The 23273-nt window shown below is 43.8% G+C and overlaps 1 protein-coding gene across 2 annotated transcripts in view; it reads right to left on the reverse strand.

The window, feature by feature from the left end:
* Positions 1–940: 940 nt before the first annotated feature.
* Positions 941–23273, reverse strand: part of LOC146377003 (NACHT, LRR and PYD domains-containing protein 12-like) — a 554927-nt gene continuing 532594 nt past the window's right edge. For both annotated transcript variants that reach the window (XM_084944978.1, XM_084944977.1), the window contains exons 10-12: positions 9503–9676; positions 1731–1777; positions 941–1578 (exon numbers count right to left, since the gene is read on the reverse strand). In XM_084944978.1, coding sequence (XP_084801104.1) covers positions 1040–1578; positions 1731–1777; positions 9503–9676 — 760 coding nt within the window. In that variant the 3' untranslated portion in view covers positions 941–1039. The remainder of the gene's footprint in view (positions 1579–1730; positions 1778–9502; positions 9677–23273) is intronic.

A 23273-nucleotide genomic window follows, 5' to 3' on the forward strand; every position in this document is an offset into this window, starting at 1 on the left:
ATGCAGACTTCTTCCTGTACCACTGCTTGAAGAAGGTGTCTTCCAGAAACTGGCAGTAGGACTGGGAGTTGAGCTTGACTCCATCCTCAACCCGAAAAGGCCCCACAAGCTCATCTTTGATGATACCAGCCCAAACCAGTACTCCACCTCCACCTTGCTGGCGTCTGAGTCGGACTGGAGCTCTCTGCCCTTTACCAATCCAGCCACGGGCCCATCCATCTGGCCCATCAAGACTCACTCTCATTTCATCCGTCCATAAAACCTTAGAAAAACCAGTCTTGAGATATTTCTTGGCCCAGTCTTGACGTTTCAGCTTGTGTGTCTTGTTCAGTGGTGGTCGTCTTTCAGCCTTTCTTACCTTGGCCACGTCTCTGAGTATTGCACACCTTGTGCTTTTGGGCACTCCAGTGATGTTGCAGCTCTGAAATATGGCCAAACTGGTGGCAAGTGGCATCTTGGCAGCTGCACGCTTGACTTTTCTCAGTTCATGGGCAGTTATTTTGCGCCTTGGTTTTTCCACACGCTTCTTGCGACCCTGTTGACTATTTTGAATGAAACGCTTGATTGTTCGATGATCACGCTTCAGAAGCTTTGCAATTTTGAGACTGCTGCATCCCTCTGCAAGATATCTCACTATTTTTGACTTTTCTGAGCCTGTCAAGTCCTTCTTTTGACCCATTTTGCCAAAGGAAAGGACGTTGCCTAATAATTATGCACACCTGATATAGGGTGTTGATGTCATTAGACCACACCCCTTCTCATTACAGAGATGCACATCACCTAATATGCTTAATTGGTAGTAGGCTTTCGAGCCTATACAGCTTGGAGTACGACAACATGCATGAAGAGGATGATGTGGACAAAATACTCATTTGCCTAATAATTCTGCACTCCCTGTAGAAGAGTTTCAAACATCAACTGATTGAATCCATGAATCTCAAAACGTGTTTGTGAGTGAAAGAGACAGACATGTACAGACTGAACTATCTGTTCAACAGTCAGAGTGTTTCTCTAACAGGAGACACTCTTTACACTCCACTCAGCACAGGGACACTGAGGCACCAGGATACCAGATTCTAAACCCAAACCCAGGATAAAGAGTTTGAGTGAATGTGGTGTTGAAGGTGTGGAGGTGGATCAGAGTGTCAGAGGAGACTCTGTAGAAGGACAGAGTGCCAGCAGGACAGTCCACATACACTGCTACTCTGTTAGAGACAGAGGAGGAGGAGGAGGAGATGGATGTTTGTCTCTTATTGTGCCAGACAGAATCAGGACCATCATCAGAGCAGTACAGACTCCAGGACTGATCATTGTTTCCAAACACACAGTCACCACTGTCTCCTTTCCTTCTGATGCTTCTGTAACTCACTGATATATAAACTTCTTCTCTCCACTCGACCTCCCAGTAACAGCGACCAGTCAGACCATTTCTACACAGCAGCTGAGGATAAACATCAAATCTGTCTGGATGATCAGGATATGACTGAACCTCCTCCACACGTGTCACCTTCCTGTTGTTGTCAGACAGTTGGAGCTTTGTGTTCACTGTGTTTGTGTCGATTGTGAGTTGACAGGAATCTGATGGAGAGAACAAACACAATCCAGCTGCAGTTATTGATCCATCATCTCTTCATTGATTGACACTTTGATGATGACTCCTGACATCAGAATGATGAAGATGGTTGAATGTGCTGCTTTGTTTTCATGAATCCCATTAAAAACACACTTACACTTCCTCAGACCTGGTCTCAACCATCGGACTCCAGCAGGCTCCACCCTGAAAGGAGGAGGGGGGTCAGAGCAGCACAGTCAGCATGCACACTACATGGTAAAAATTGTAAATGGCCTGTATTTATATAGCGCTTTACTAGTCACTAAGGACCCCAAAGCGCTTTACATATCCAGTCATCCACACATTCACACACTGGTGATGGCAGCTACACTGTAACCACAGCCACCCTGGGGCGCACTGACAGAGGCGAGGCTGCCGGACACTGGCGCCACCGGGGCCTCTGACCACCACCAGTAGGCAACGGGTGAAGGACACAACGACCGAGACTGTCCAAGCCGGGGCTCGAACCAGCAACCTTCCGATTACAAGGCGAACTCCCAACTCTTGAGCCACGATCGCCCATGAGAAGCAAGATACAACAACTGCCCTTCTTAGACGATCCTTGTAAATCATCTCAATTTCACTGTTCTTCAGGTTACCTTTATTTGGCAATAGCTTTATTGCGATGTCTGATGTGTTTGGTTTCTTTTTTGTACCTGTTCATTTGAAGGACCAAAGTGTTTTGGGGTTTTTTTGTGTGGCTCTCATACACACATTGTTACACACTGAGGATGGCTCATAGCTCGGCTCCACTGTTTTATTCAAAGAAATCTACATTTGTTTATCAGCACATTTAAAAACATAACATATGATGTCTTACACAGGTATGAACAAAGAGTACCAGTCTGTGCATAGTGTAGGTGTGTGTGTGTGTGTGTGTGTGTGTGTGTGTTCCAGATGTGACCCTGTGACCCCAAAGCTGGTGCTAAGAGTCCAGTGGTCCCCCTAACAAAGGGCTCTTATACTTAACCAGACACAGAGTAGGTGTCCTCCTATACCATAAATCAGTAAGAGAAGGTACGACCTCTCTCATGGCCCCAAGTTGTATGTGCATGCCAGAGCACTCTGGAAGGCACAGAGTCTTTACAGACTACTAAGGATCAAGGATCTATCATTATGCAATCGATTGTAAAACTCATATATGAGTAAATATTTCTAAGCATAAATGACAATCAACAATATAAACCTTACAGCTGGTTTTAATAACAGAATTTATTTGTTTCTCAAATGAGAAAGAGCTATCGAGAAACACTCCTAAATCTTTAGTTCTTAACTTTTCCAGTGGGCCAAGGTCAACATTATTCGATAATGCTAATTCTTTTCCCTTGCATTATGACTAGGGGTGGGTTTTTATAATTGATTTATCGATTAAAATCGATTCTGGCTTGGATAACGTGAAATCGATTCATTAAAATCCTGAATCGATTTTTTTATATAAATTTATTATGCCCGAAACGCCAGAATCTCAGGTGAAACCTCACAAATTTTCAACAACCACCAAACAGCTAAGACAGTAAATGAGAGCAGGTACACGGAAGCGTAGTTTGGATCTTCTTTTGCTGCTGGTTCGGTCAATATTGTTTGGAGAGAGATCAAACTAACAGCTTTAGAATCAGTGCAAAAAGGACGTAAACACAAAGCGCCGACCCGCCAACGGATCAGAATCAGTGAGATGTGGCTTTCTCACCTGACGGCACGGACACGGTTGAAAACCTACAGCTCACTGATTCTGATCTGTCGCCGGGTCCGCGCTTTGTGTTTACGTCCTTTTTGCACTGATTCTAAAGCTGTTAGTTTGATCTCTCTCCAAACAATATTGACCAAACCAGCAGCAAAAGAAGATCCAAACTGCGCTTCACATAAACATCGTCATGAATTCACTCTGACTTTTACTGTTTTGCTTCCACCATGATAAAATCACACTTCATGCACAGCTCTCTCTCTCTCTCTCTCTCTCTCTCTCTCTCTGTACTTCAAGAACAGTTTCCCGTCTAAAAATCTGTTTTCTGCATTATTCGCTTGCTTGTTACGCACAAGTCTACCATTGTTTACAGGCTGTCGGCTGCTGTTTTTTTTCCCCTTTTACTTACTTCCAAAAAGAAAACCTAATTTCTGCCGTTCAATACTGAACAAATGTAAACTTTCTAAAATTATGTAAAATGCAAAACGCTGTGTCTCTAATAAAACCGATGTAACTTCAGAGGTAATGTTCATATGTTAATTAATGGTTTTCTTTCGTTTTTGATGTACTGCAGAATATTTTTATAAAATCCCAGGCCAGGAAAATCACCTTCATGTTTTTCTGTGTTTTATCTTCAGCTACTTTGACACAAAGGCATCTGCTGTGATGCTCACACCTTTGATAAAGTCTTGCGAGTGTCAGCTTCCTTTTTATAGATACAAAAATATGTAAATGTCCTGATCTAAATTATAATATTTCTGACTGTCAAAATTTCCCAGTTTCAAATCGAATTGAATCGAATCGAATTGAATCGAATAGTGGATCAAATCAATTCGGGACCTTGTGAATCGGAAACGAATCGATTCTAGAAATCAGTGATGATACCCAGCCCTAATTATAACAATGTGAGGAGTTAATGCTAAGTGTACTGCCATTAGTGGCTAATGATAATTTTAGGTAAATAGGAATTGGTATCTAATGCTAATACCATATTTTCTTGCTTTATAACAATGTGACCAGCTAATGCTAAGAAGGCTGCTGTTATTAGCTAATGCTAATGTGATGCGAGTTAGCATTATCCGATAATGCTGTCAACTTTCACTTGCTTTATAACAATGTAAGGGGTTAATGCTAAGTAGGCTGCCATTAGCGGCTAATTCTAATTAGGGGTGAATAATTATTACCGGCTAATGCTAATATCATTTTCCCTTTCCCTATATCAATGTGAGCAGCTAGTGCTATATAGGCTGATGTCAGGAGCTAATGCTAATTTGATGTGAATTAAAATGATACGCTAATGCTAACACTGTTTTCCCTTACTTTATAACAATGTGAACAGCTAATGCTAACACTCTTTTACCCAGCATTACAACAATCTGAGCTGCTAATGCTAAGAAGGCCACCATTAGCACCTATGTCTAATTCAAGGCAAATACACATTAGAACGTAAAGCTTGTATCGTTTTCCTTTGCTATATAACAATGTGAGCAGCTACTGCTAAGTAGACTGCAGTTAGTAGCTAATAATAATTTAATGCGAGTTAGCATTATCCGATAATGCTAACACTTTTCACTTGCATTATAACGATGTGAGCAGCTAATGCTAAGAAGGCTGCTGTTATTAGCTAATGCTAATTTGATGTGAGTTAGCATTATCCGATAATGCTGTCACTTTTCACTTGCATTATAACAATGTGAGGAGTTAATGCTATGTATACTGCCATTAGCGGCTAATTCTAATTAGGGGTGAATAATTATTACCAGCTAATGCTTTTTTTTTTGCCTGTCCCATTTGGTTCTTTAGCCGTCAGAATTGTTGTCTGAAGACCAACAAGGATACCCAATGGATTTATTTTGCCAAATGGATCATCATGGCATTGCCGTATTGGTCCATTTGATCAACCTTTGTTTTTATTATTTATTTTATTTTATTTTCAGTTGTTACAGACGGGACAGACATGAGTGAGGGATAGGAAAGGGAGAAAGAAAGAGGAAGGAAAAGAAAAACAGAAGGGGAGAGGGACAGTGAGAAAGGGGGGAAGAAAAATCTCCTGGATCACCTGTTGAGAGAAAAAGAATAGAAAACAAGCAAAAAAAACCAAAGCAACATACTAAACACAACACCATCGCATTAATCTAGCTAAGTGTAAACAGCAGTAAATACTAAATATTGAATATTGTTGTGCAGCACGCAGGACAGACAGCGCACAATGTGCTTTGAAGTAGCAGCCAAGAAAGGTGTAATTTAAGTCTACGAACAGTGAACACCCGTGTGCACACCTGTGTGGATCAGCGCGCTTGTATTCAAATGGTTTCCACATGTAATGGTCTGCAAGAGGATGTAGAGAGCCATAGCCCCGTCCCCCAGGGCATGAAGCAGGCATGGAGGAGATCCAGGCCCCAGACATCCAGAGGCCCCAGAGTGCGAGAGCCCAAGGAGGACCACCGGAGGGGCATCCGTGCCACCCTCATTGGAAGGGCTGAGGATCCCCAGACGAGGCGTCACCCAGTAGCCACCGAGCAGAAGCTAGAGGGGGCTGCACCGGCGTGCCCGCCGGCTCTGCCGGCAGCCAGCTGTGCCAGAGTGAACCGAGCCGCAGGCCCAGAGGCCGGAGGCCTGAGGGCCCCCCGCACCCCGGAGGAGGCCTAACTGAGCAACAGGCGCCAGGCCCCGCCAGGTAGCCACCGGGAGTGAGCTGGTACATACCTGAGCGCCCAGCCCCGGACACGAAGAACCACCAATGCACCGACCCCTGAGGGCATCAGTCACCAGCAGGGAGTGTGGTGAGTGGAGATAGGCCTTGGAGGGCCTGGGAGTTCCCAGAGAGGTGGAGTCTAAGACCCGACCTGACATATAGACACAGACAAACAGGCACACACAGACATAAACATGCATTCCCACCCTCATGCACACATATACAAACACTCAGCACTCACCCAACGTAAGGATTGACATAAATGGACATGTACACACAATCACACTCCCCAAACATACTCTATACCCCGGGTCCAGGTACCCTTGCTCCCAGAGGGGGAAACAGAACCCAGACCCAAGAGATGTTACCCTTCCCCCCCGGGGTGGAGGCAAGCAGACCGTCCCAGGCTCCGCAGCAGCCGGGAGGCCAATCGGACAGCCAACATCTCCTCCCAGCCCCCCCGCCCCGATGGCTAGCAGAGAACGGGGGTGTGTGAAGACCCCATATCTCCCTCCTCCCGCTCATGTGTAGTGTTGCTGCGTGTTGTTCTAAAGTGCATTTAAAACAAGGGAGAGCATGGTGCTGCTGCCAGAGAGCAGCAGGTGTTAGCACGGCCCCTCCCGAGAACCCTCAATGTCTACATGGATTTAAAATTGAGAGGTGGGCACCGGTGCCAGAGGTAGGTTTGAGTACACAGACCGTCCACTGGACGCCATTAACGTGCCCACCCTCAAGGCCCTATATATATGTGTGTGTTATGAGAGTGTAAGTAATGTTGATGTCTAAGTTCTGAGATAAAATTGAGGCACAGGTGGCCAGAAGGGGACGGGGGGGGGGAATGTCTCCCCTGTGGTGGAGCGGGAAGAGGGAGGTAGCCGGGGATGGGGGGGAAAAGGAGGGAGGGGAGGATGCCCCTCCCTAGGGCCAGCTCCCCCACTGACCCCAGTAGGCACCCCCGTCCTCTGGTACCCACCAAGGCAAGGGAGCCCAGGTCCATCCAGACCGAGGTCCTATGGTAGCACTGCCAAGCCCCACAGGACCCGGGGCAGCCCACCCTACCCCACCGCAGAGGAAACTGTACCCACCCCAACATTCAATCATCTCCCAGACTACACAAGACAACAGACACCCAGGTTAAGTTTATTCTCCACCTCTCCTATGTCTCTCCCCCACCTGCAGAGTGGACTCCTGCAAGGATGGAACAACCTCCCCGCCAGTTGAAGAGCCCCCCAGTTAGGCCGATGCACAAGAGGCCCCCTGCGCCAGGGCTGAGCCCCCGTGCACCCACCCGCTCAATACTGAACAAATGTAAACTTTCTAAAATTATGTAAAATGCAAAACGCTGTGTCTCTAATAAAACCGATGTAACTTCAGAGGTAATGTTCATATGTTAATTAATGGTTTTCTTTCGTTTTTGATGTACTGCAGAATATTTTTATAAAATCCCAGGCCAGGAAAATCACCTTCATGTTTTTCTGTGTTTTATCTTCAGCTACTTTGACACAAAGGCATCTGCTGTGATGCTCACACCTTTGATAAAGTCTTGCGAGTGTCAGCTTCCTTTTTATAGATACAAAAATATGTAAATGTCCTGATCTAAATTATAATATTTCTGACTGTCAAAATTTCCCAGTTTCAAATCGAATTGAATCGAATCGAATTGAATCGAATAGTGGATCAAATCAATTCGGGACCTTGTGAATCGGAAACGAATCGATTCTAGAAATCAGTGATGATACCCAGCTGATGATACCCATGATACTAGCTGCTCAATGTGAGCAGCTAGTGCTATATAGGCTGATGTCAGGAGCTAATGCTAATTTGATGTGAATTAAAATGATACGCTAATGCTAACACTGTTTTCCCTTACTTTATAACAATGTGAACAGCTAATGCTAACACTCTTTTACCCAGCATTACAACAATCTGAGCTGCTAATGCTAAGGAGGCCACCATTAGCACCTACGTCTAATTCAAGGCAAATACACATTAGAACGTAAAGCTTGTATCGTTTTCCTTTGCTATATAACAATGTGAGCAGCTACTGCTAAGTAGACTGCAGTTAGTAGCTAATAATAATTTAATGCGAGTTAGCATTATCCGATAATGCTAACACTTTTCACTTGCATTATAACGATGTGAGCAGCTAATGCTAAGAAGGCTGCTGTTATTAGCTAATGCTAATTTGATGTGAGTTAGCTTTATCCGATAATGCTGTCACTTTTCACTTGCATTATAACAATGTGAGGAGTTAATGCTATGTATACTGCCATTAGCGGCTAATTCTAATTAGGGGTGAATAATTATTACCAGCTAATGCTAATATCGTTTTCTCTTCCCTTTTAACAATGTGAACAGCTAGTGCTAGGTAGGCTGATACTAGCACCTAATGCTAATTTGACGTGAATTAGCATTATATTAGTGAGGAGTTAATGCTAAGTAGACTGCCATTAGTGGCTAATGCTAATTTTAGGTGAATAGGAATGGGCATCTAATGCTAATACCATATTTTCTTGCCTTATAACAATGAGACCAGCTAATGCTAAGTAGGTTGCCGTTATTAGCTAATACTAATTTGAGGTGAATTAGCATTATGCGTTAATGCCAACAATATTTTTTCTTACTTTTTAACAATATGAGTAGCTAATGTGAACACTTTTTTTCATTCAATTTTAACTTTTCCCCTGCGATGTGAAGAGTTAATGCTAAATAGGACGCTATTAGTGGCTAATTCTAATTTTAGATGAAAAAGCATTAGCAGCTAATGCTTATACTGTTTTCCTTTGCTTTGTAAGAATGACAGCAGCTAATGATACCGTTATTAACTATTGCTAATTTGATGTGAATTAGCATTATCCGATAATGGTAACCCTTTTCCCCTGCATTATAACGATGTCAGGAGTTAATGCTAAGTAGGCTGCCATTAGGGGCTAACTCTAATTAGGTGAATAATTATTAGCAGCTAATGCTAATATCGTTTTCCCTTCCCTTTTAACAATGTGAGCAGCTAATGCTAATTTGATGTGAATTAGCATTATATTAGTGAGCAGTTAATGCTAAGTAGGCTGCCGTTATTTACTAATACTACTGTGTGCACTTGAGAACAAATTTATTGTGAATTCAGCTGTGAATGTAGAGTTTGTCATTATTTAAGCTTCATTTCCAAATATTAGCTGACACTTTATTAGGTACACTGGCATCTATCTCAGGTACACCTGTGACCTAGATGTTCTTGCAAACAGACTCCTTGGAGAGCCCTACATAAATATCCATGTACTATCCAGCTAGACTAGTGTGTCTGTCCTAATATTCCTGCATGTGTGATTGTTCATGTCTCATCTGCAGGAAACAAACAGGAAGTGAGTGAAAGACACAGGAAATGTTTCCAGCTCTTCCTCTTCTATCAGACATTCTTATATTATATATAAGAATATATATTCTTATATATAATATCAGGTATATGATATAAGAATCATATACCTGATTCTTATATCAGGTATATTCAATCTCATACCTCAGAGTGTCCAGTCTCCAGCCTGGATCCTTCAGTCCAGCCGACAGCAGCTTCATTCCTGAGTCTCCTGGATGATTGTAACTCAGGTCCAGCTCTCTCAGATGGGAGGGGTTGGAGCTCAGAGCTGAGGCCAGAGAAGTACAGCCTTCCTCTGTGATCAGACAGCCTGACAGACTGCAGAAACACAAAACAACAATCTATCTGTCAACAATCATTTTCTCTTTGTCACAATAACATCTATCCATTTACATCCATTCAATGTAACTTTATTTATAAGTGACAATACCCAACAGACAACAACAGTCATCTGAAGCTGTTTAACAGTGTAAGGTAACAGCCTCCAATATTAGAGAGAAAGCCCCAACCATCAGACAATCCACTGTGAGCAGCACTTGGTGATGGTGGGAAGAAGAACTCCCTTTGACACAAAGATCCTCCCAGTGAAAACAGGCTCCAGGAGGAGCATCTACCATGACTGGTTTCAGGGTGAGGGGAAAGAGAAGAGATGAGCTCAGAGAGACAAGAACAAAACACAAACTAAGGAGAGAGAAGACAAAAGTTAAGGACATGCAGCAGTGACATATAAAAGCATCAGGAGTGAAAAGAGGGGAGTGAAGAAGAAAGCAGAGCATCATGGGAAGTCCACCAACAGCCTGAGCCTATAGCAGCATAACTAAGGGATGGTTCAGGGTCACCTGATCCAGCTCGAACTATAAGCTTTATCAAAAAGGAAAGTTTGAAGCTGATCTTCAAAGTAGAGAGGGTGTCTGTCTCCTGAACTCAAACTGGGAGCTGCTGCCACACCAAGTCCAACATAGCCAGGCTTTCTTTGCTGCTTTGACAAAACCTCAAATCCCAGTCAGAGATGATGAGCATCATCACAGTGATGATCATTTCTCTGTTAACCCAGGCTTTCTGCTTCAGGATCTGTGCACGCTCACAGAACAAGGAGACGTTTAAACATCATTTCACTAAATGGATGGACTGAGCACAGCCTACAGATGAACTGGTGCCAGAGATCATAAAGAACATCAAAAAGTCAAATTCGACACTTTTAATGGAAATATGAAATTAATGCTGCAGACAATCATGAACCTGCTGAATTCATGAACATCAAGAATGCAGCGAGTGGTAAAATAAAGATTTGACCTCAGTGTGCTCAGTGTTCCTGTCTATTCCTAACATATTCCTAACATGATAGCTGCACTTTAGAGCTCTGAAACTGGAACTGACACATATTTAAACACTGAGTGTTACTCAGTACATTCAGTTCTGACACTCGCCCACAGTCCAACAAAGGAAACATGGAGATCACATCAGTTTGTCACCAAAGTCTAATTATTAGGACAACTTAACCTGTTATTATCACGTTAACTCGTTAATTGATTAACGTCAGCAATTATTTTAATCACAGTTTTTAAAATCATGATTATTGTGAAAGTGCTCACTGGCTCTGATTATAAAAGCCATGGGTCACAGGAGGGATGTTTATCAGTGGGCGTCATTATGCGTCTCAACCAATGAGAGCACTGAGGGTGGGCCTAATACTACTGCAGCGCTCACATGACCCAGGACAGAAAGAAAGGGGCGGGGACAGAAACATGGAGACAGGTACAGATCTTTGACATGTTCATTTTAAACTGTTCCAGAGGGCAGTGTTGATACAACTAAAGTTACCTGGAAGCAAAGTTGAGTTTTTTATCACCGGAGTACTTCATGTCTGAAGTATCACTTAAATGCATTACACACTGTTGATGGCAGCAAACACACCACCCAAACAAACAGAGGTGGGAGGCTTGGGCAGACTACGTAGATTCAGCTTGTGGGAGGAGTCTAGATAAACCAAAGAAAGACAAGCTAACAAACGCCACAGTGAAGTGAGCAGCTACAAACTGCAGGCCGATTAGTGTTGTTGAAGAAGTCGCTCTGAGGAATGTTCTTAGGATCAACAAATGACGGCATGTATGAGCCTCAAGACGCACCATCACAAGAAGAACACATGAGCTGTAGAAAAAGGAGAGACTACGAAAGCCACGGTGTTACAACATGAACCAGCTGTTGGTCTCTATGGAGACTATTGGACGTAGCTGGGTAACCATGGTTACCTGGGAGTTACAGAAACATGCAGAACATGTGATTCATGTTGCACAGCAGTGGGACATTTGAAATAAAGTCAGCATACTCAGCACAGATAGTGCATCAAATATGATGCTGCTGCCAGACGTCTGCCTTTGAACACGTCATGACACACAAAATGCCAACATTGTATATGTGAAAACTGCTGCTGCACTGGAGCCAGATTCAAGGAGCTCAAGTGTTTACCCAGATCAGGAGTCGGCAACCCTGGGCACGCGTGCCACATTTGGCACGGGAAGGGTTAACTGATGGCACGACCATAGCTGGACTAGCCATTGGTGATTTTTCGTTTTTATGGGCTGATGTTTTTTTGTTTGTTGTTTTGTTTTTTTGTAATGGTATAAACAATGAAAGGTGGTGGATTGGCCAGATCTGGCCGATGTGTAAAATGTAAAAATAACTCAGTTGTTTGGTGGTTGCTGTGGCGGAGCTTCCACAGAGGCCAGCAGGGGAATGAGGGAAAAGGGAGGCTGGAGGAGGAGAGACCCGAGGCGGTCCGACTGTCGGGTGAACTGAACTTCAGGTAAGAAGTTATGACCTGCAGTCTATCTGGGTCAGATATAAACCAAGTTTAGGTGGAGTTTATTTTCGTTGTGCTGACTTTTTACAGTCAGTTACAATAACTCGTACTGCGTACTTGCTAGCATGACGGAGTTTCTATACGGCTGGGTGGGTGCTATGATGTTACTGGGAGTGAACTTTATTTTATTCATAAGGTTAGTTAGTAGAGTTGCCAACAAGTACAAGTAACTGTTGGCAACAAGACAAGTAACTCCAGGATCCTTTTATACGTAGCTGACAGCTGGTAACTGTGCAGGGGCGGGTCTAGCAAAGTGTTGCCAGGGGGCCAGGTAGGGCATTAACAGGGAAAGGGGGACACAAAGATATACTTTCTTATTCTCATTTAAAATGTCTCGCTTTTATTAATTATCTGAATCTTACAACCAAAGTTTTTGTCTGATGTAAAATGTATAGAAATCATACATATACCAACAAGACTGTACATCACTGTCACAACAGCGTTTGTTTTCATTGTTGTGAGGAGACCATAAATAGCATTTGCATTTTATGTTGTACAGTTCATTTACTGTTATGGATAAAAAGTGTATTTTTTTTGTTTCAAAATAGCTGATAACTATTTGCTGATAGCTACCAACATCTGTAAACAAATATAATTCTATAAAGTGGTTCTATATAGTGTGTAACTGTTAATATAGAGCATTATTAAATTTATTGCTAATGCAATCATATGGCACATTGACTTCTGAGGAAATTTTAGATGGCACTCATCATAAAAAAGGTTGCCGACCCCTGACCCAGATCTTACTGAACTTACTGAAGGAACAGAGGGTTGTTGGAGGGAAACCTGTGGAAGCAACAACATCCAAGCCACCAGAGAAAAAGTTGGCCTATTGGCTGCTTCATCAGAGTGTGATTGTGAACAGGAGGAAGACTCAGCTGAGAACAGTGTGGTGGATACAGAGCAGAGCCCACCATCAGTACAGAGGCCTGTCCATTAGAGTGCTGCTCCAAACATGCAGCACATGTACTTGGCCACAGCTGTAACATCTGTACCTGTGAAAGCTTGTTCTCTGTTGCTGCTCATATTGTACAGAAGAAGAGAGTTTCTTTATCATCAGAAAATGTCAATGAGCTTGTGAGTCTTAGCAGCTGGCTCGGTGCAGAGGAGGAAGAACATGTCAAGTCAGAGGAAGATAAATGCAGTTCATGTTGTCAACTCAACCTGGACTATTGAAAGAGTTTTTCTTTGTCTTGTTTCTGACTGAGATTCTCCAAAGGAAATCCAGCACAAACACACACTTCACACACTCAAAGTCCTGCACAGTAAATGAGCTGATGAGCGTTTGTGCTGCTCCCTGATAACAGAAAAATAGTTCTGCTGGTTCCTGTTCTGAAAACACACATTTATTTATTTATATATTATTATATATTCACTTGCTGTTGATCAAAGGTATGTTGGTGGCTCTGGACGCTGAGGGGAACTTTGTAAAAAACTACACTGTTAGCCTTTGCAGTAATTTCCATAGCTTAGTACTGCAAAATCAACAGTAAAAAAAACTCTAAAGGATGTTTGCAGTTTAGTACTGTAATTTGCATGTAATTGTGGGAAAATTCCATGAGATTACATTATTATTACGGTAACTCACCGTACTCATGGAAACAGCTGTAAAATACAGCAAATGTAAGAATTGGTGATGTTACTGAGATTATACTATTACACCATCCGAATTTCTGTTGTTTTCTACTTTTCTCCTCCTCCTCCTCTCCCTTAGCTTCCCTGCTTAGCTTCTTATGTCCTTGTCTAGTCTCGTGTTTTTACTTACTTTTCCCTGGAACATTCTCTCACAGTCTGTTCTCTAAAACCTAAAAGAGGAATTATGGATTGGATCAACTGGTCTCTGAATGCAATTGACACCTTTTTCTCAACGAGAAGTTTGGGCTTGGGTGAGCCTGAGTGCTGAAGATATCGACCTATTCGGAACCATGGTAACAGGGTTCTGGCTGATCGGAGCTGGCTTGGCCCTGACTTATCGAAGAATTAAGGAAGCGGAACCGGCTGTTCAAACCCCCACAAGGCTGCCCGCTGGGATTGAAATGATGGGACGAGGTGTGAGTTTTCAAAATGGGCTCATTGAGTGCAGCATGGATAAGATCTTGGAGAACGCACGGCTGCCGTGAATACTCAGAACAAGACCTCTGAGTGAAAAACTGGATTACATCTGGAGGGGCTAGCTCGAATAACACCTTTGAGCGCAAATTCGATCACATCTTGGGGAAGTGCACTGCGGTCGTGAGTTCTCAGAACCTGCTCTTTGAGTAAAAAGAACGACAACATCACGGAACGTAAGTTTGGATAACATCATAGAAAGCTCGCGGCTCTCCAACGGGAGATTGAGAGACCAGTGTTGGACTGTTAGAACAGCTTTGAAATTCATATGAGTTGTTCGCACTAAAGTAAAAACCATCATCACTTCATGCGGAGACCCTCTTGGCGCCAGCTGCGGCCTCAAGGCTGGAGCTGAACAAAACACCCTGATAACGACTGTGTTTAGACTGTTCCTCCCATTCCATGCAAGGCCACCTGGGTTGGCTGGAAGACTGTTTACTTAGCCTGGCAGGGCGAAGGACACTGTCTCAGCTGAACTCTGGACACACACACACACACACACTGATATGCACACACTGATCCCCCCTCCCTTTCCAAACGCCTTCGATGCTTGTGCCCTACCGGGGAAGATGGCGGTCGACTGGACCAGCGCAGACATGCTGCAGGACCGGATGCGCTGTCTACACCGGCTCTCTCTCACCCTTTACCCGCCCCTGTTGCTTGTCTTGTGTTTCTATGGTGTATTGATAGTCATGTGCTTTTTGTGCTGAGGTGTTTTTTCTGTTATCAAACTGTTCTCCCACTAGGAGCTCAGTCTGACTGAGTTTTTTTTCTCCTCCTCTCACCTCATGTTATGTATTTTCGTTGTTTTTTTCCTATCAGCCGACCTTTCTGACATGTCTCCCCAATGTGATGTTTGTGTAAAGTTGGTCAGAAGGTTCCTTTGTAAGTGCGCATACGCCATTAGTGTGCTGCCTGCTGTAACCCTAATTTCCTTCGGGATTAATAAAGTATTCTGATTCTGATTAGTTCTAAGAGTAATTACTTAAATCCTCATTCAGAGTGTATTACTATAAAATGTGATTCACTGTGAAAGTAGTATAACATATAAAGTACAATATACAGCATAATTTTTAACTTAAGGAGTAAGTTGCAGCCACAGTAAAATTTAATTTCTTGAACTGAATGGAACCTCATACATTAATAAATGTATTTGATTATTCAAACAATGTGAAACATTATTACAGCCCACTTTGTATCAAACAACCAGTCTCACTCTTACCAAAAAGAATATTTAAGTATAAGTATACTTTAAAAACTAGAAAACAAGCAAGTATACCTTTAGTTTACTTTGTATGTATTTTCTTCCTTTTTTTAGACTAAATTACATTTAAGCATCAGCATCTTTTACCTTTTGAACAGAGTAAGTGGGGTAAATCATTCATTTAAAAAATGAAATTCTTCAAACCGTGAGTGAAAAGGGTCAATAGTTAATAAACCTCAACTCTCAAAACACTTTCTCACCTGTTCACAATATAATTCTGGTACTTGAACTATGGGTGCAGTTCTCTACAAATGAAGCTTTCTGATAGTTAGAATTGTTATCTGATGTCTGGGGAACAAAGAGCTTTGTTACATGTGAAAAATATGTTTCAATTGCATTTTAATTACTGTTTTTCAATCAGAAGTAACTCAAATATAAACTAAAAAGTAAATTAATAGTATACTTGTAAGGTTAGTATTGTGACAGTCGAGTATATTTTAATTATACTCTTGCAGACATTATGACATTATGCTAGTACATTTATAGTGAACAAAAAGTACATCTAAAAGTTAATTTCAAGAATACTGTTATGTACTAAAACGGGGCCAATATAGTCCCAAGAAGCATTATTAGTATACGTACTAGGTAAGGTATACTTGGGAAATATAATTGAAGTATACTTATTTTTTGTATGGCCAGCAACAAAAACTAATGGCTACATTTAGAGTAATGTTTAAACATGACTTCATTTAGCAGGCTGTTCCTTTTTTCTCTTCTTATTCTTTCTTATACTGGACCTTCATTTGTTTTGTATAAGGTGGTACTTTTTAAGACACCTCTGCCTAACTACAGTGAACTAACCTAATCATATGCTCTGGTCATCATTTTACACAAGTTAAGGTGTCACATCCATGAAACCTGCACCACTAACCAGCATCAGTCCTACAACTTCACTCTCAAAATTAATAAATCCTGGGACAAGCAGACACTGTGTTTTTAGCGGTGCATTTTGTGGCAGCCCAGACTGCTATTAAATGCTCTCCTAAAGAAATAATTCCTTTGTAGCACCACTTCATCTTGGTTCAGAAGAGATGTCCTGGATATACGTGATAATGTAACACGGGTGTTTATGTTTGTTCATGTTTAGCGCGTTGGGTTGTGTTTTTAAAGCGATTCTTACGTTTTTAAAGCTTTTTAATGCGACAGGTGCGATAGCCCACACCACACCTTCACCTGACGTACAACGTGACGTATGACGCACACGTCGGGTATTCACTTTCAAAACAACAATGGGGATAGAAAATATTGCTCGAGGTGGTTAATGCTCCTTTCGCTGGTTTCCAACCACCATTAAATAACAACAAGAAGAAAATATTGATCTGCTTTTCTTAGTTTTGCACGTTTAAGACGCAATTCAGACTCAAACAAAGCTGCAAAGCAGGAGAACAACATGGCCATCAACTATTCTGTGCCACAGATCCAGTTTGCTGCAGCACAGAGTGATGATGAGACCGTTAACATGTGCAACTTAGAAGTAGTCAGAGGTACCTGGATGTTCAATCGGGTTAAATGCAAGGTTGATCGGATTATATCTGAAGATCGTATGCTATTCGTGATAACTCTGCTAGACTCCAAATTGCTCGTCCATGTGGGAGTATTTCAAAATTAAATGAAACCACTTAACACTTTTTCCCTAAAACGGACTGACATGGGACACATTAAAGTTGGATTGACACCAGCTAATCAGTGTGAAGCAGTGGCGGAGCGGGGGGGTGGCTTAATGGGCTTAAGCCCGGGTTGTTTTTTCAGAAGCCCGGGGTCTTTTGGAGTGTAATTTTTTCATAGTTAGATGCCTGGCTGACAACTGTATAAAACAAAAACTACACACAATATTCGAAGCACATAGTGCACACTGTGGGAATTTACGACTGTGTGCAAATCCCCCTTAATATTGGTATGATCCGAGCTCAGCGACTGAGCGAGGGGGCGGGGGGAGCTGCTGCCTGCGAGTGCGCTGTTGGAGAAGCGCAGCCAGGCAGACAGAGGAGAACTGAAGTTCGACCAGGTACCAAAGCAAATCATTCGTACTGTACAAATAATGTAAATATGACGGTGTATCACGAAAGATTGATATCAAACTGATCACTTGACCCATATTACGTTACTTGGTCTTCAAGTGAATCAACAAATGGCGAAATGAAAAGCCGAACAACAACAATGCTGTTTCTTTAGAGAGTCTTAGCTTGCATGTGTGTTTATTTCATATTTTCAGTTGTTTCCCTCCACGGCTAAATAAATCAGTAATGCACTGATATACAAACATGGACATAAGGAGCTTCTTTCAAAAAAAAAAACTCTGGTAGTATTTTATTTATTATGCTTTGTATGTTGTTCAGTATATTTCTATGCAAAACAAGAGGAACTTCAACACACAGCAGTATATTCACAGTTGAAACCAGATATTTACATACACTTTATGGAAAACACAAGAACATTTTTTTACTGTACAACATCAATTTAGAGTAAACTTGTTTTGTTTTGGATAAATAAATATTGAAATATCTTTTGAATTAGTTAAATGTCAGAATAAAGAGAGACAGAGCTTCTATTTTTTATCACTTTCATCAAATTTAGGAGCACATGTACACTAAGTTTATTGTTAATTAATAAGAAACTCCAGACGACTCCATTCTGAGCTGAAGAAGCTTCTGATAGGTTAGTAGAGTCCATGTGAGTAAACTGGTGGCACAGCTGTGGATGCATATAAGGCAAAACACAGAGCCTGTTTCTGTGACATGGGAACATCAAGAGATGTCAACAAAACACCTGGAAAAGAACTGTGGAGCTCCACAAGTGTGGCTCAGTTTAATACAATTTGGTGCCATTTACAATTAAGAAATACAGACAGTTTCTCTCTTTACTCTGAAAGTTAACAAATATGTTTTTATATTTATCAATCTAAAAAATATATATGTATACTTGATGATGTTGGGGTTTGGAACAGAGATGAACAGAGGGAGAGAGAGAGAGAGGAAAAGAGAAGGAGAGAGAGACGAACAGAGGGCGAGAGAGGAACAGAAAGAGAGAGAGAGGAACAGAGGGAGAGAGAGGAACAGAGGGAGAGAGGAACAGAGAGAGAGAGGAACAGAGGGAGAGAGAGATGAATAGAGGGAGAGAGAGAGGAACAGAGGGAGAGAGAGGAACAGAGGGAGAGAGAGAGAGAGGAACAGAGAAGGAGAGAGAGACGAACAGAGGGAGAGAGAGGAACAGAGAGAGAGAGAGGAACAGAAAGAGAGAGAGACGAACAGAGGGAGAGAGAGGAAAAGAGGGAGAGAGAGGAACAGAGAGAGAGAGAGGAACAGAGGGAGAGAGAGGAACAGAAAGAGAGAGAGACGAACAGAGGGAGAGAGAGGAACAGAGGGAGAGAGAGAGAGGAACAGAGGGAGAGAGAGGAACAGAAAGAGAGAGAGAGGAACAGAGAGAGAGAGAGGAACAGAAAGAGAGAGAGAGGAACAGAGGGAGAGAGAGGAACAGAAAGAGAGAGAGACGAACAGAGAAGGAGAGAGAGACGAACAGAGGGAGAGAGAGGAACAGAGGGAGAGAGAGGAACAGAAAGAGAGAGAGACGAACAGAGGGAGAGAGAGATGAACAGAGGGAGAGAGAGGAACAGAGAGAGAGAGAGGAACAGAGGGAGAGAGAGGAACAGAAAGAGAGAGAGATGAACAGAGGGAGAGAGAGGAACAGAGGGAGAGAGAGAGAGGAACAGAGGGAGAGAGAGGAACAGAAAGAGAGAGAGAGGAACAGAGAGAGAGAGAGGAACAGAGGGAGAGAGAGGAACAGAAAGAGAGAGAGAGGAACAGAGAGAGAGAGAGGAACAGAGGGAGAGAGAGGAACAGAGGGAGAGAGAGAGAGAGAGGAAAAGAGAGAGAGAGAGATGAACAGAGGCAGAGAGAGGAACAGAGAGAGAGAGAGAGAGAGGAACAGAGAAGGAGAGAGAGACGAACAGAGGGAGAGAGAGGAACAGAGAGAGAGAGAGGAACAGAAAGAGAGAGAGGAACAGAGAGAGAGAGAGGAACAGAGGGAGAGAGAGGAACAGAAAGAGAGAGAGAGGAACAGAGAGAGAGAGAGGAACAGAGGGAGAGAGAGGAACAGAGGGAGAGAGAGAGAGAGAGGAAAAGAGAGAGAGAGAGATGAACAGAGGCAGAGAGAGGAACAGAGAGAGAGAGAGAGAGAGGAACAGAGAAGGAGAGAGAGACGAACAGAGGGAGAGAGAGGAACAGAGAGAGAGAGACGAACAGAGGGAGAGAGAGATGAACAGAGGGAGAGAGAGGAACAGAGAGAGAGAGAGGAACAGAGGGAGAGAGAGGAACAGAAAGAGAGAGAGACGAACAGAGGGAGAGAGAGGAACAGAGGGAGAGAGAGAGAGGAACAGAGGGAGAGAGAGGAACAGAAAGAGAGAGAGAGGAACAGAGAAGGAGAGAGAGACGAACAGAGGGAGAGAGAGGAACAGAAAGAGAGAGAGACGAACAGAGGGAGAGAGAGGAACAGAAAGAGAGAGAGACGAACAGAAAGAGAGAGAGACGAACAGAGGGAGAGAGAGGAACAGAGGGAGAGAGAGAGAGGAACAGAGGGAGAGAGAGGAACAGAGGGAGAGAGAGGAACAGAAAGAGAGAGAGAGGAACAGAGGGAGAGAGAGGAACAGAAAGAGAGAGAGACGAACAGAGGGAGAGAGAGGAACAGAAAGAGAGAGAGAGGAACAGAGGGAGAGAGAGGAACAGAAAGAGAGAGAGACGAACAGAGGGAGAGAGAGATGAACAGAGAGAGAGAGAGGAACAGAGGGAGAGAGAGGAACAGAAAGAGAGAGAGAGGAACAGAGAGAGAGAGAGGAACAGAGGGAGAGAGAGGAACAGAAAGAGAGAGAGAGGAACAGAGAGAGAGAGAGGAACAGAGGGAGAGAGAGGAACAGAGGGAGAGAGAGAGAGAGAGGAAAAGAGAGAGAGAGAGAGATGAACAGAGGGAGAGAGAGATGAACAGAGGCAGAGAGAGGAACAGAGAGAGAGAGAGAGAGAGAGGAACAGAGGGAGAGAGAGGAACAGAAAGAGAGAGAGACGAACAGAGGGAGAGAGAGATGAACAGAGAGAGAGAGAGGATCAGAGGGAGAGAGAGGAACAGAAAGAGAGAGAGAGGAACAGAGAGAGAGAGAGGAACAGAGGGAGAGAGAGGAACAGAAAGAGAGAGAGAGGAACAGAGAGAGAGAGAGGAACAGAGGGAGAGAGAGAGAGAGAGGAAAAGAGAGAGAGAGAGAGATAAACAGAGGGAGAGAGAGATGAACAGAGGGAGAGAGAGATGAACAGAGGGAGAGAGAGGAACAGAGAGAGAGAGAGAGAGAGGAACAGAGGGAGAGAGAGATGAACAGAGGCAGAGAGAGGAACAGAGAGAGAGAGAGAGATGAACAGAGGGAGAGAGAGATGAACAGAGGCAGAGAGAGGAACAGAGAGAGAGAGAGAGAGAGGAACAGAGAGAGAGAGAGAGATGAACAGAGGGAGAGAGAGATGAACAGAGGGAGAGAGAGATGAACAGAGGGAGAGAGAGGAACAGAGGGAGAGAGAGAGAGAGGAAAAGAGAGAGAGAGAGAGAGGAACAGAGGGAGAGAGGAACAGAGAGAGAGAGAGGAACAGAGAGAGAGAGAGGAACAGAGGGAGAGAGAGAGAGAGGAACAGAGAGAGAGAGAGAGATGAACAGAGGGAGAGAGAGAGAGAGGAACAGAGAGAGAGAGAGAGATGAACAGAGGGAGAGAGAGAGAGAGGAACAGAGGGAGAGAGAGATGAACAGAGGGAGAGAGAGGAACAGAGGGAGAGAGAGAGAGAGGAAAAGAGAGAGAGAGAGGAACAGAGAGAGAGAGAGAGATGAACAGAGGGAGAGAGAGAGAGGAACAGAGAGAGAGAGAGAGATAAACAGAGGGAGAGAGAGAGAGAGGAACAGAGGGAGAGAGAGGAACAGAGGGAGAGAGAGAGAGAGGAAAAGAGAGAGAGAGAGAGAGGAACAGAGAGAGAGAGAGAGATGAACAGAGGGAGAGAGAGAGAGACGAACAGAGGGAGAGAGAGATGAACAGAGGGAGAGAGGAACAGAGAGAGAGAGGAACAGAGGGAGAGAGAGATGAACAGAGGGAGAGAGAGATGAACAGAGGGAGAGAGAGAGAGAGGAAAAGAGAGAGAGAGAGAGAGGAACAGAGGGAGAGAGGAACAGAGAGAGAGAGAGAGATGAACAGAGGGAGAGAGAGAGAGACGAACAGAGGGAGAGAGAGGAACAGAGAGAGAGAGAGAGATGAACAGAGGGAGAGAGAGAGAGACGAACAGAGGGAGAGAGAGGAACAGAGGGAGAGAGAGAGAGAGGAAAAGAGAGAGAGAGAGAGGAACAGAGAGAGAGAGAGAGAGATGAACAGAGGGAGAGAGAGAGAGAGGAACAGAGAGAGAGAGAGAAATGAACAGAGGGAGAGAGAGAGAGACGAACAGAGGGAGAGAGAGGAACAGAGAGATAGAGGAACAGAGGGAGAGAGATGAACAGAGGGAGAGAGAGAGAGAGGAAAAGAGAGAGAGAGAGAGAGGAACAGAGAGAGAGAGAGAGATGAACAGAGGGAGAGAGAGAGAGAGGAACAGAGAGAGAGAGAGAAATGAACAGAGGGAGAGAGAGAGAGACGAACAGAGGGAGAGAGAGATGAACAGAGGGAGAGAGGAACAGAGAGAGAGAGGAACAGAGAGAGAGAGGAACAGAGAGAGAGAGGAACAGAGGGAGAGAGAGAGAGAGGAACAGAGAGAGAGAGAGAAATGAACAGAGGGAGAGAGAGAGAGAGGAACAGAGAGAGAGAGAGAGAGAGAGAGAGAGAGAGAGAGAGAGAGGAACAGAGGGAGAGAGAGGAACAGAGAGAGAGAGGAACAGAGGGAGAGAGATGAACAGAGGGAGAGAGAGAGAGAGGAAAAGAGAGAGAGAGAGAGGAACAGAGAGAGAGAGAGAGAGAGAGAGGAACAGAGGGAGAGAGAGAGAGAGGAACAGAGGGAGAGAGAGAGAGGAACAGAGAGAGAGAGAGAGAGACGAACAGAGGGAGAGAGAGAGAGAGGAACAGAGGGAGAGAGATGAACAGAGGGAGAGAGAGAGAGAGGAACAGAGGGAGAGAGGAACAGAGAGAGAGAGAGAGATGAACAGAGGGAGAGAGAGGAACAGAGAGGAACAGAGAGAGAGAGGAACAGAGGGAGAGAGAGGAACAGAAAGAGAGAGAGACGAACAGAGGGAGAGAGGAACAGAGAGAGAGAGAGATGAACAGAGGGAGAGAGAGGAACAGAGAGAGAGAGAGAGGAACAGAGGGAGAGAGAGGAACAGAGAGAGAGAGGAACAGAGAGAGAGAGAGATGAACAGAGGGAGAGAGAGGAACAGAGAGGAACAGAGAGAGAGAGGAACAGAGAGAGAGAGGAACAGAGGGAGAGAGAGGAACAGAAAGAGAGAGAGACGAACAGAGGGAGAGAGAGGAACAGAGAGAGAGAGAGATGAACAGAGGAGAGAGAGGAACAGAGAGAGAGAGAGGAACAGAGAGAGAGAGAGGAACAGAGGGAGAGAGATGAACAGAGAGAGAGAGGAACAGAGAGAGAGAGAGAGGAACAGAGGGAGAGAGATGAACAGAGAGAGAGAGGAACAGAGAGAGAGAGAGAGGAACAGAGAGAGAGAGGAACAGAGGGAGAGAGGAACAGAGG

The sequence above is a fragment of the Perissodus microlepis genome, chromosome 11 (assembly GCF_051167445.1).
Source record: "Perissodus microlepis isolate ML-2025 ecotype Zambia chromosome 11, ASM5116744v1, whole genome shotgun sequence".
NCBI classification, from domain to species: Eukaryota; Metazoa; Chordata; class Actinopteri; order Cichliformes; family Cichlidae; genus Perissodus; species Perissodus microlepis.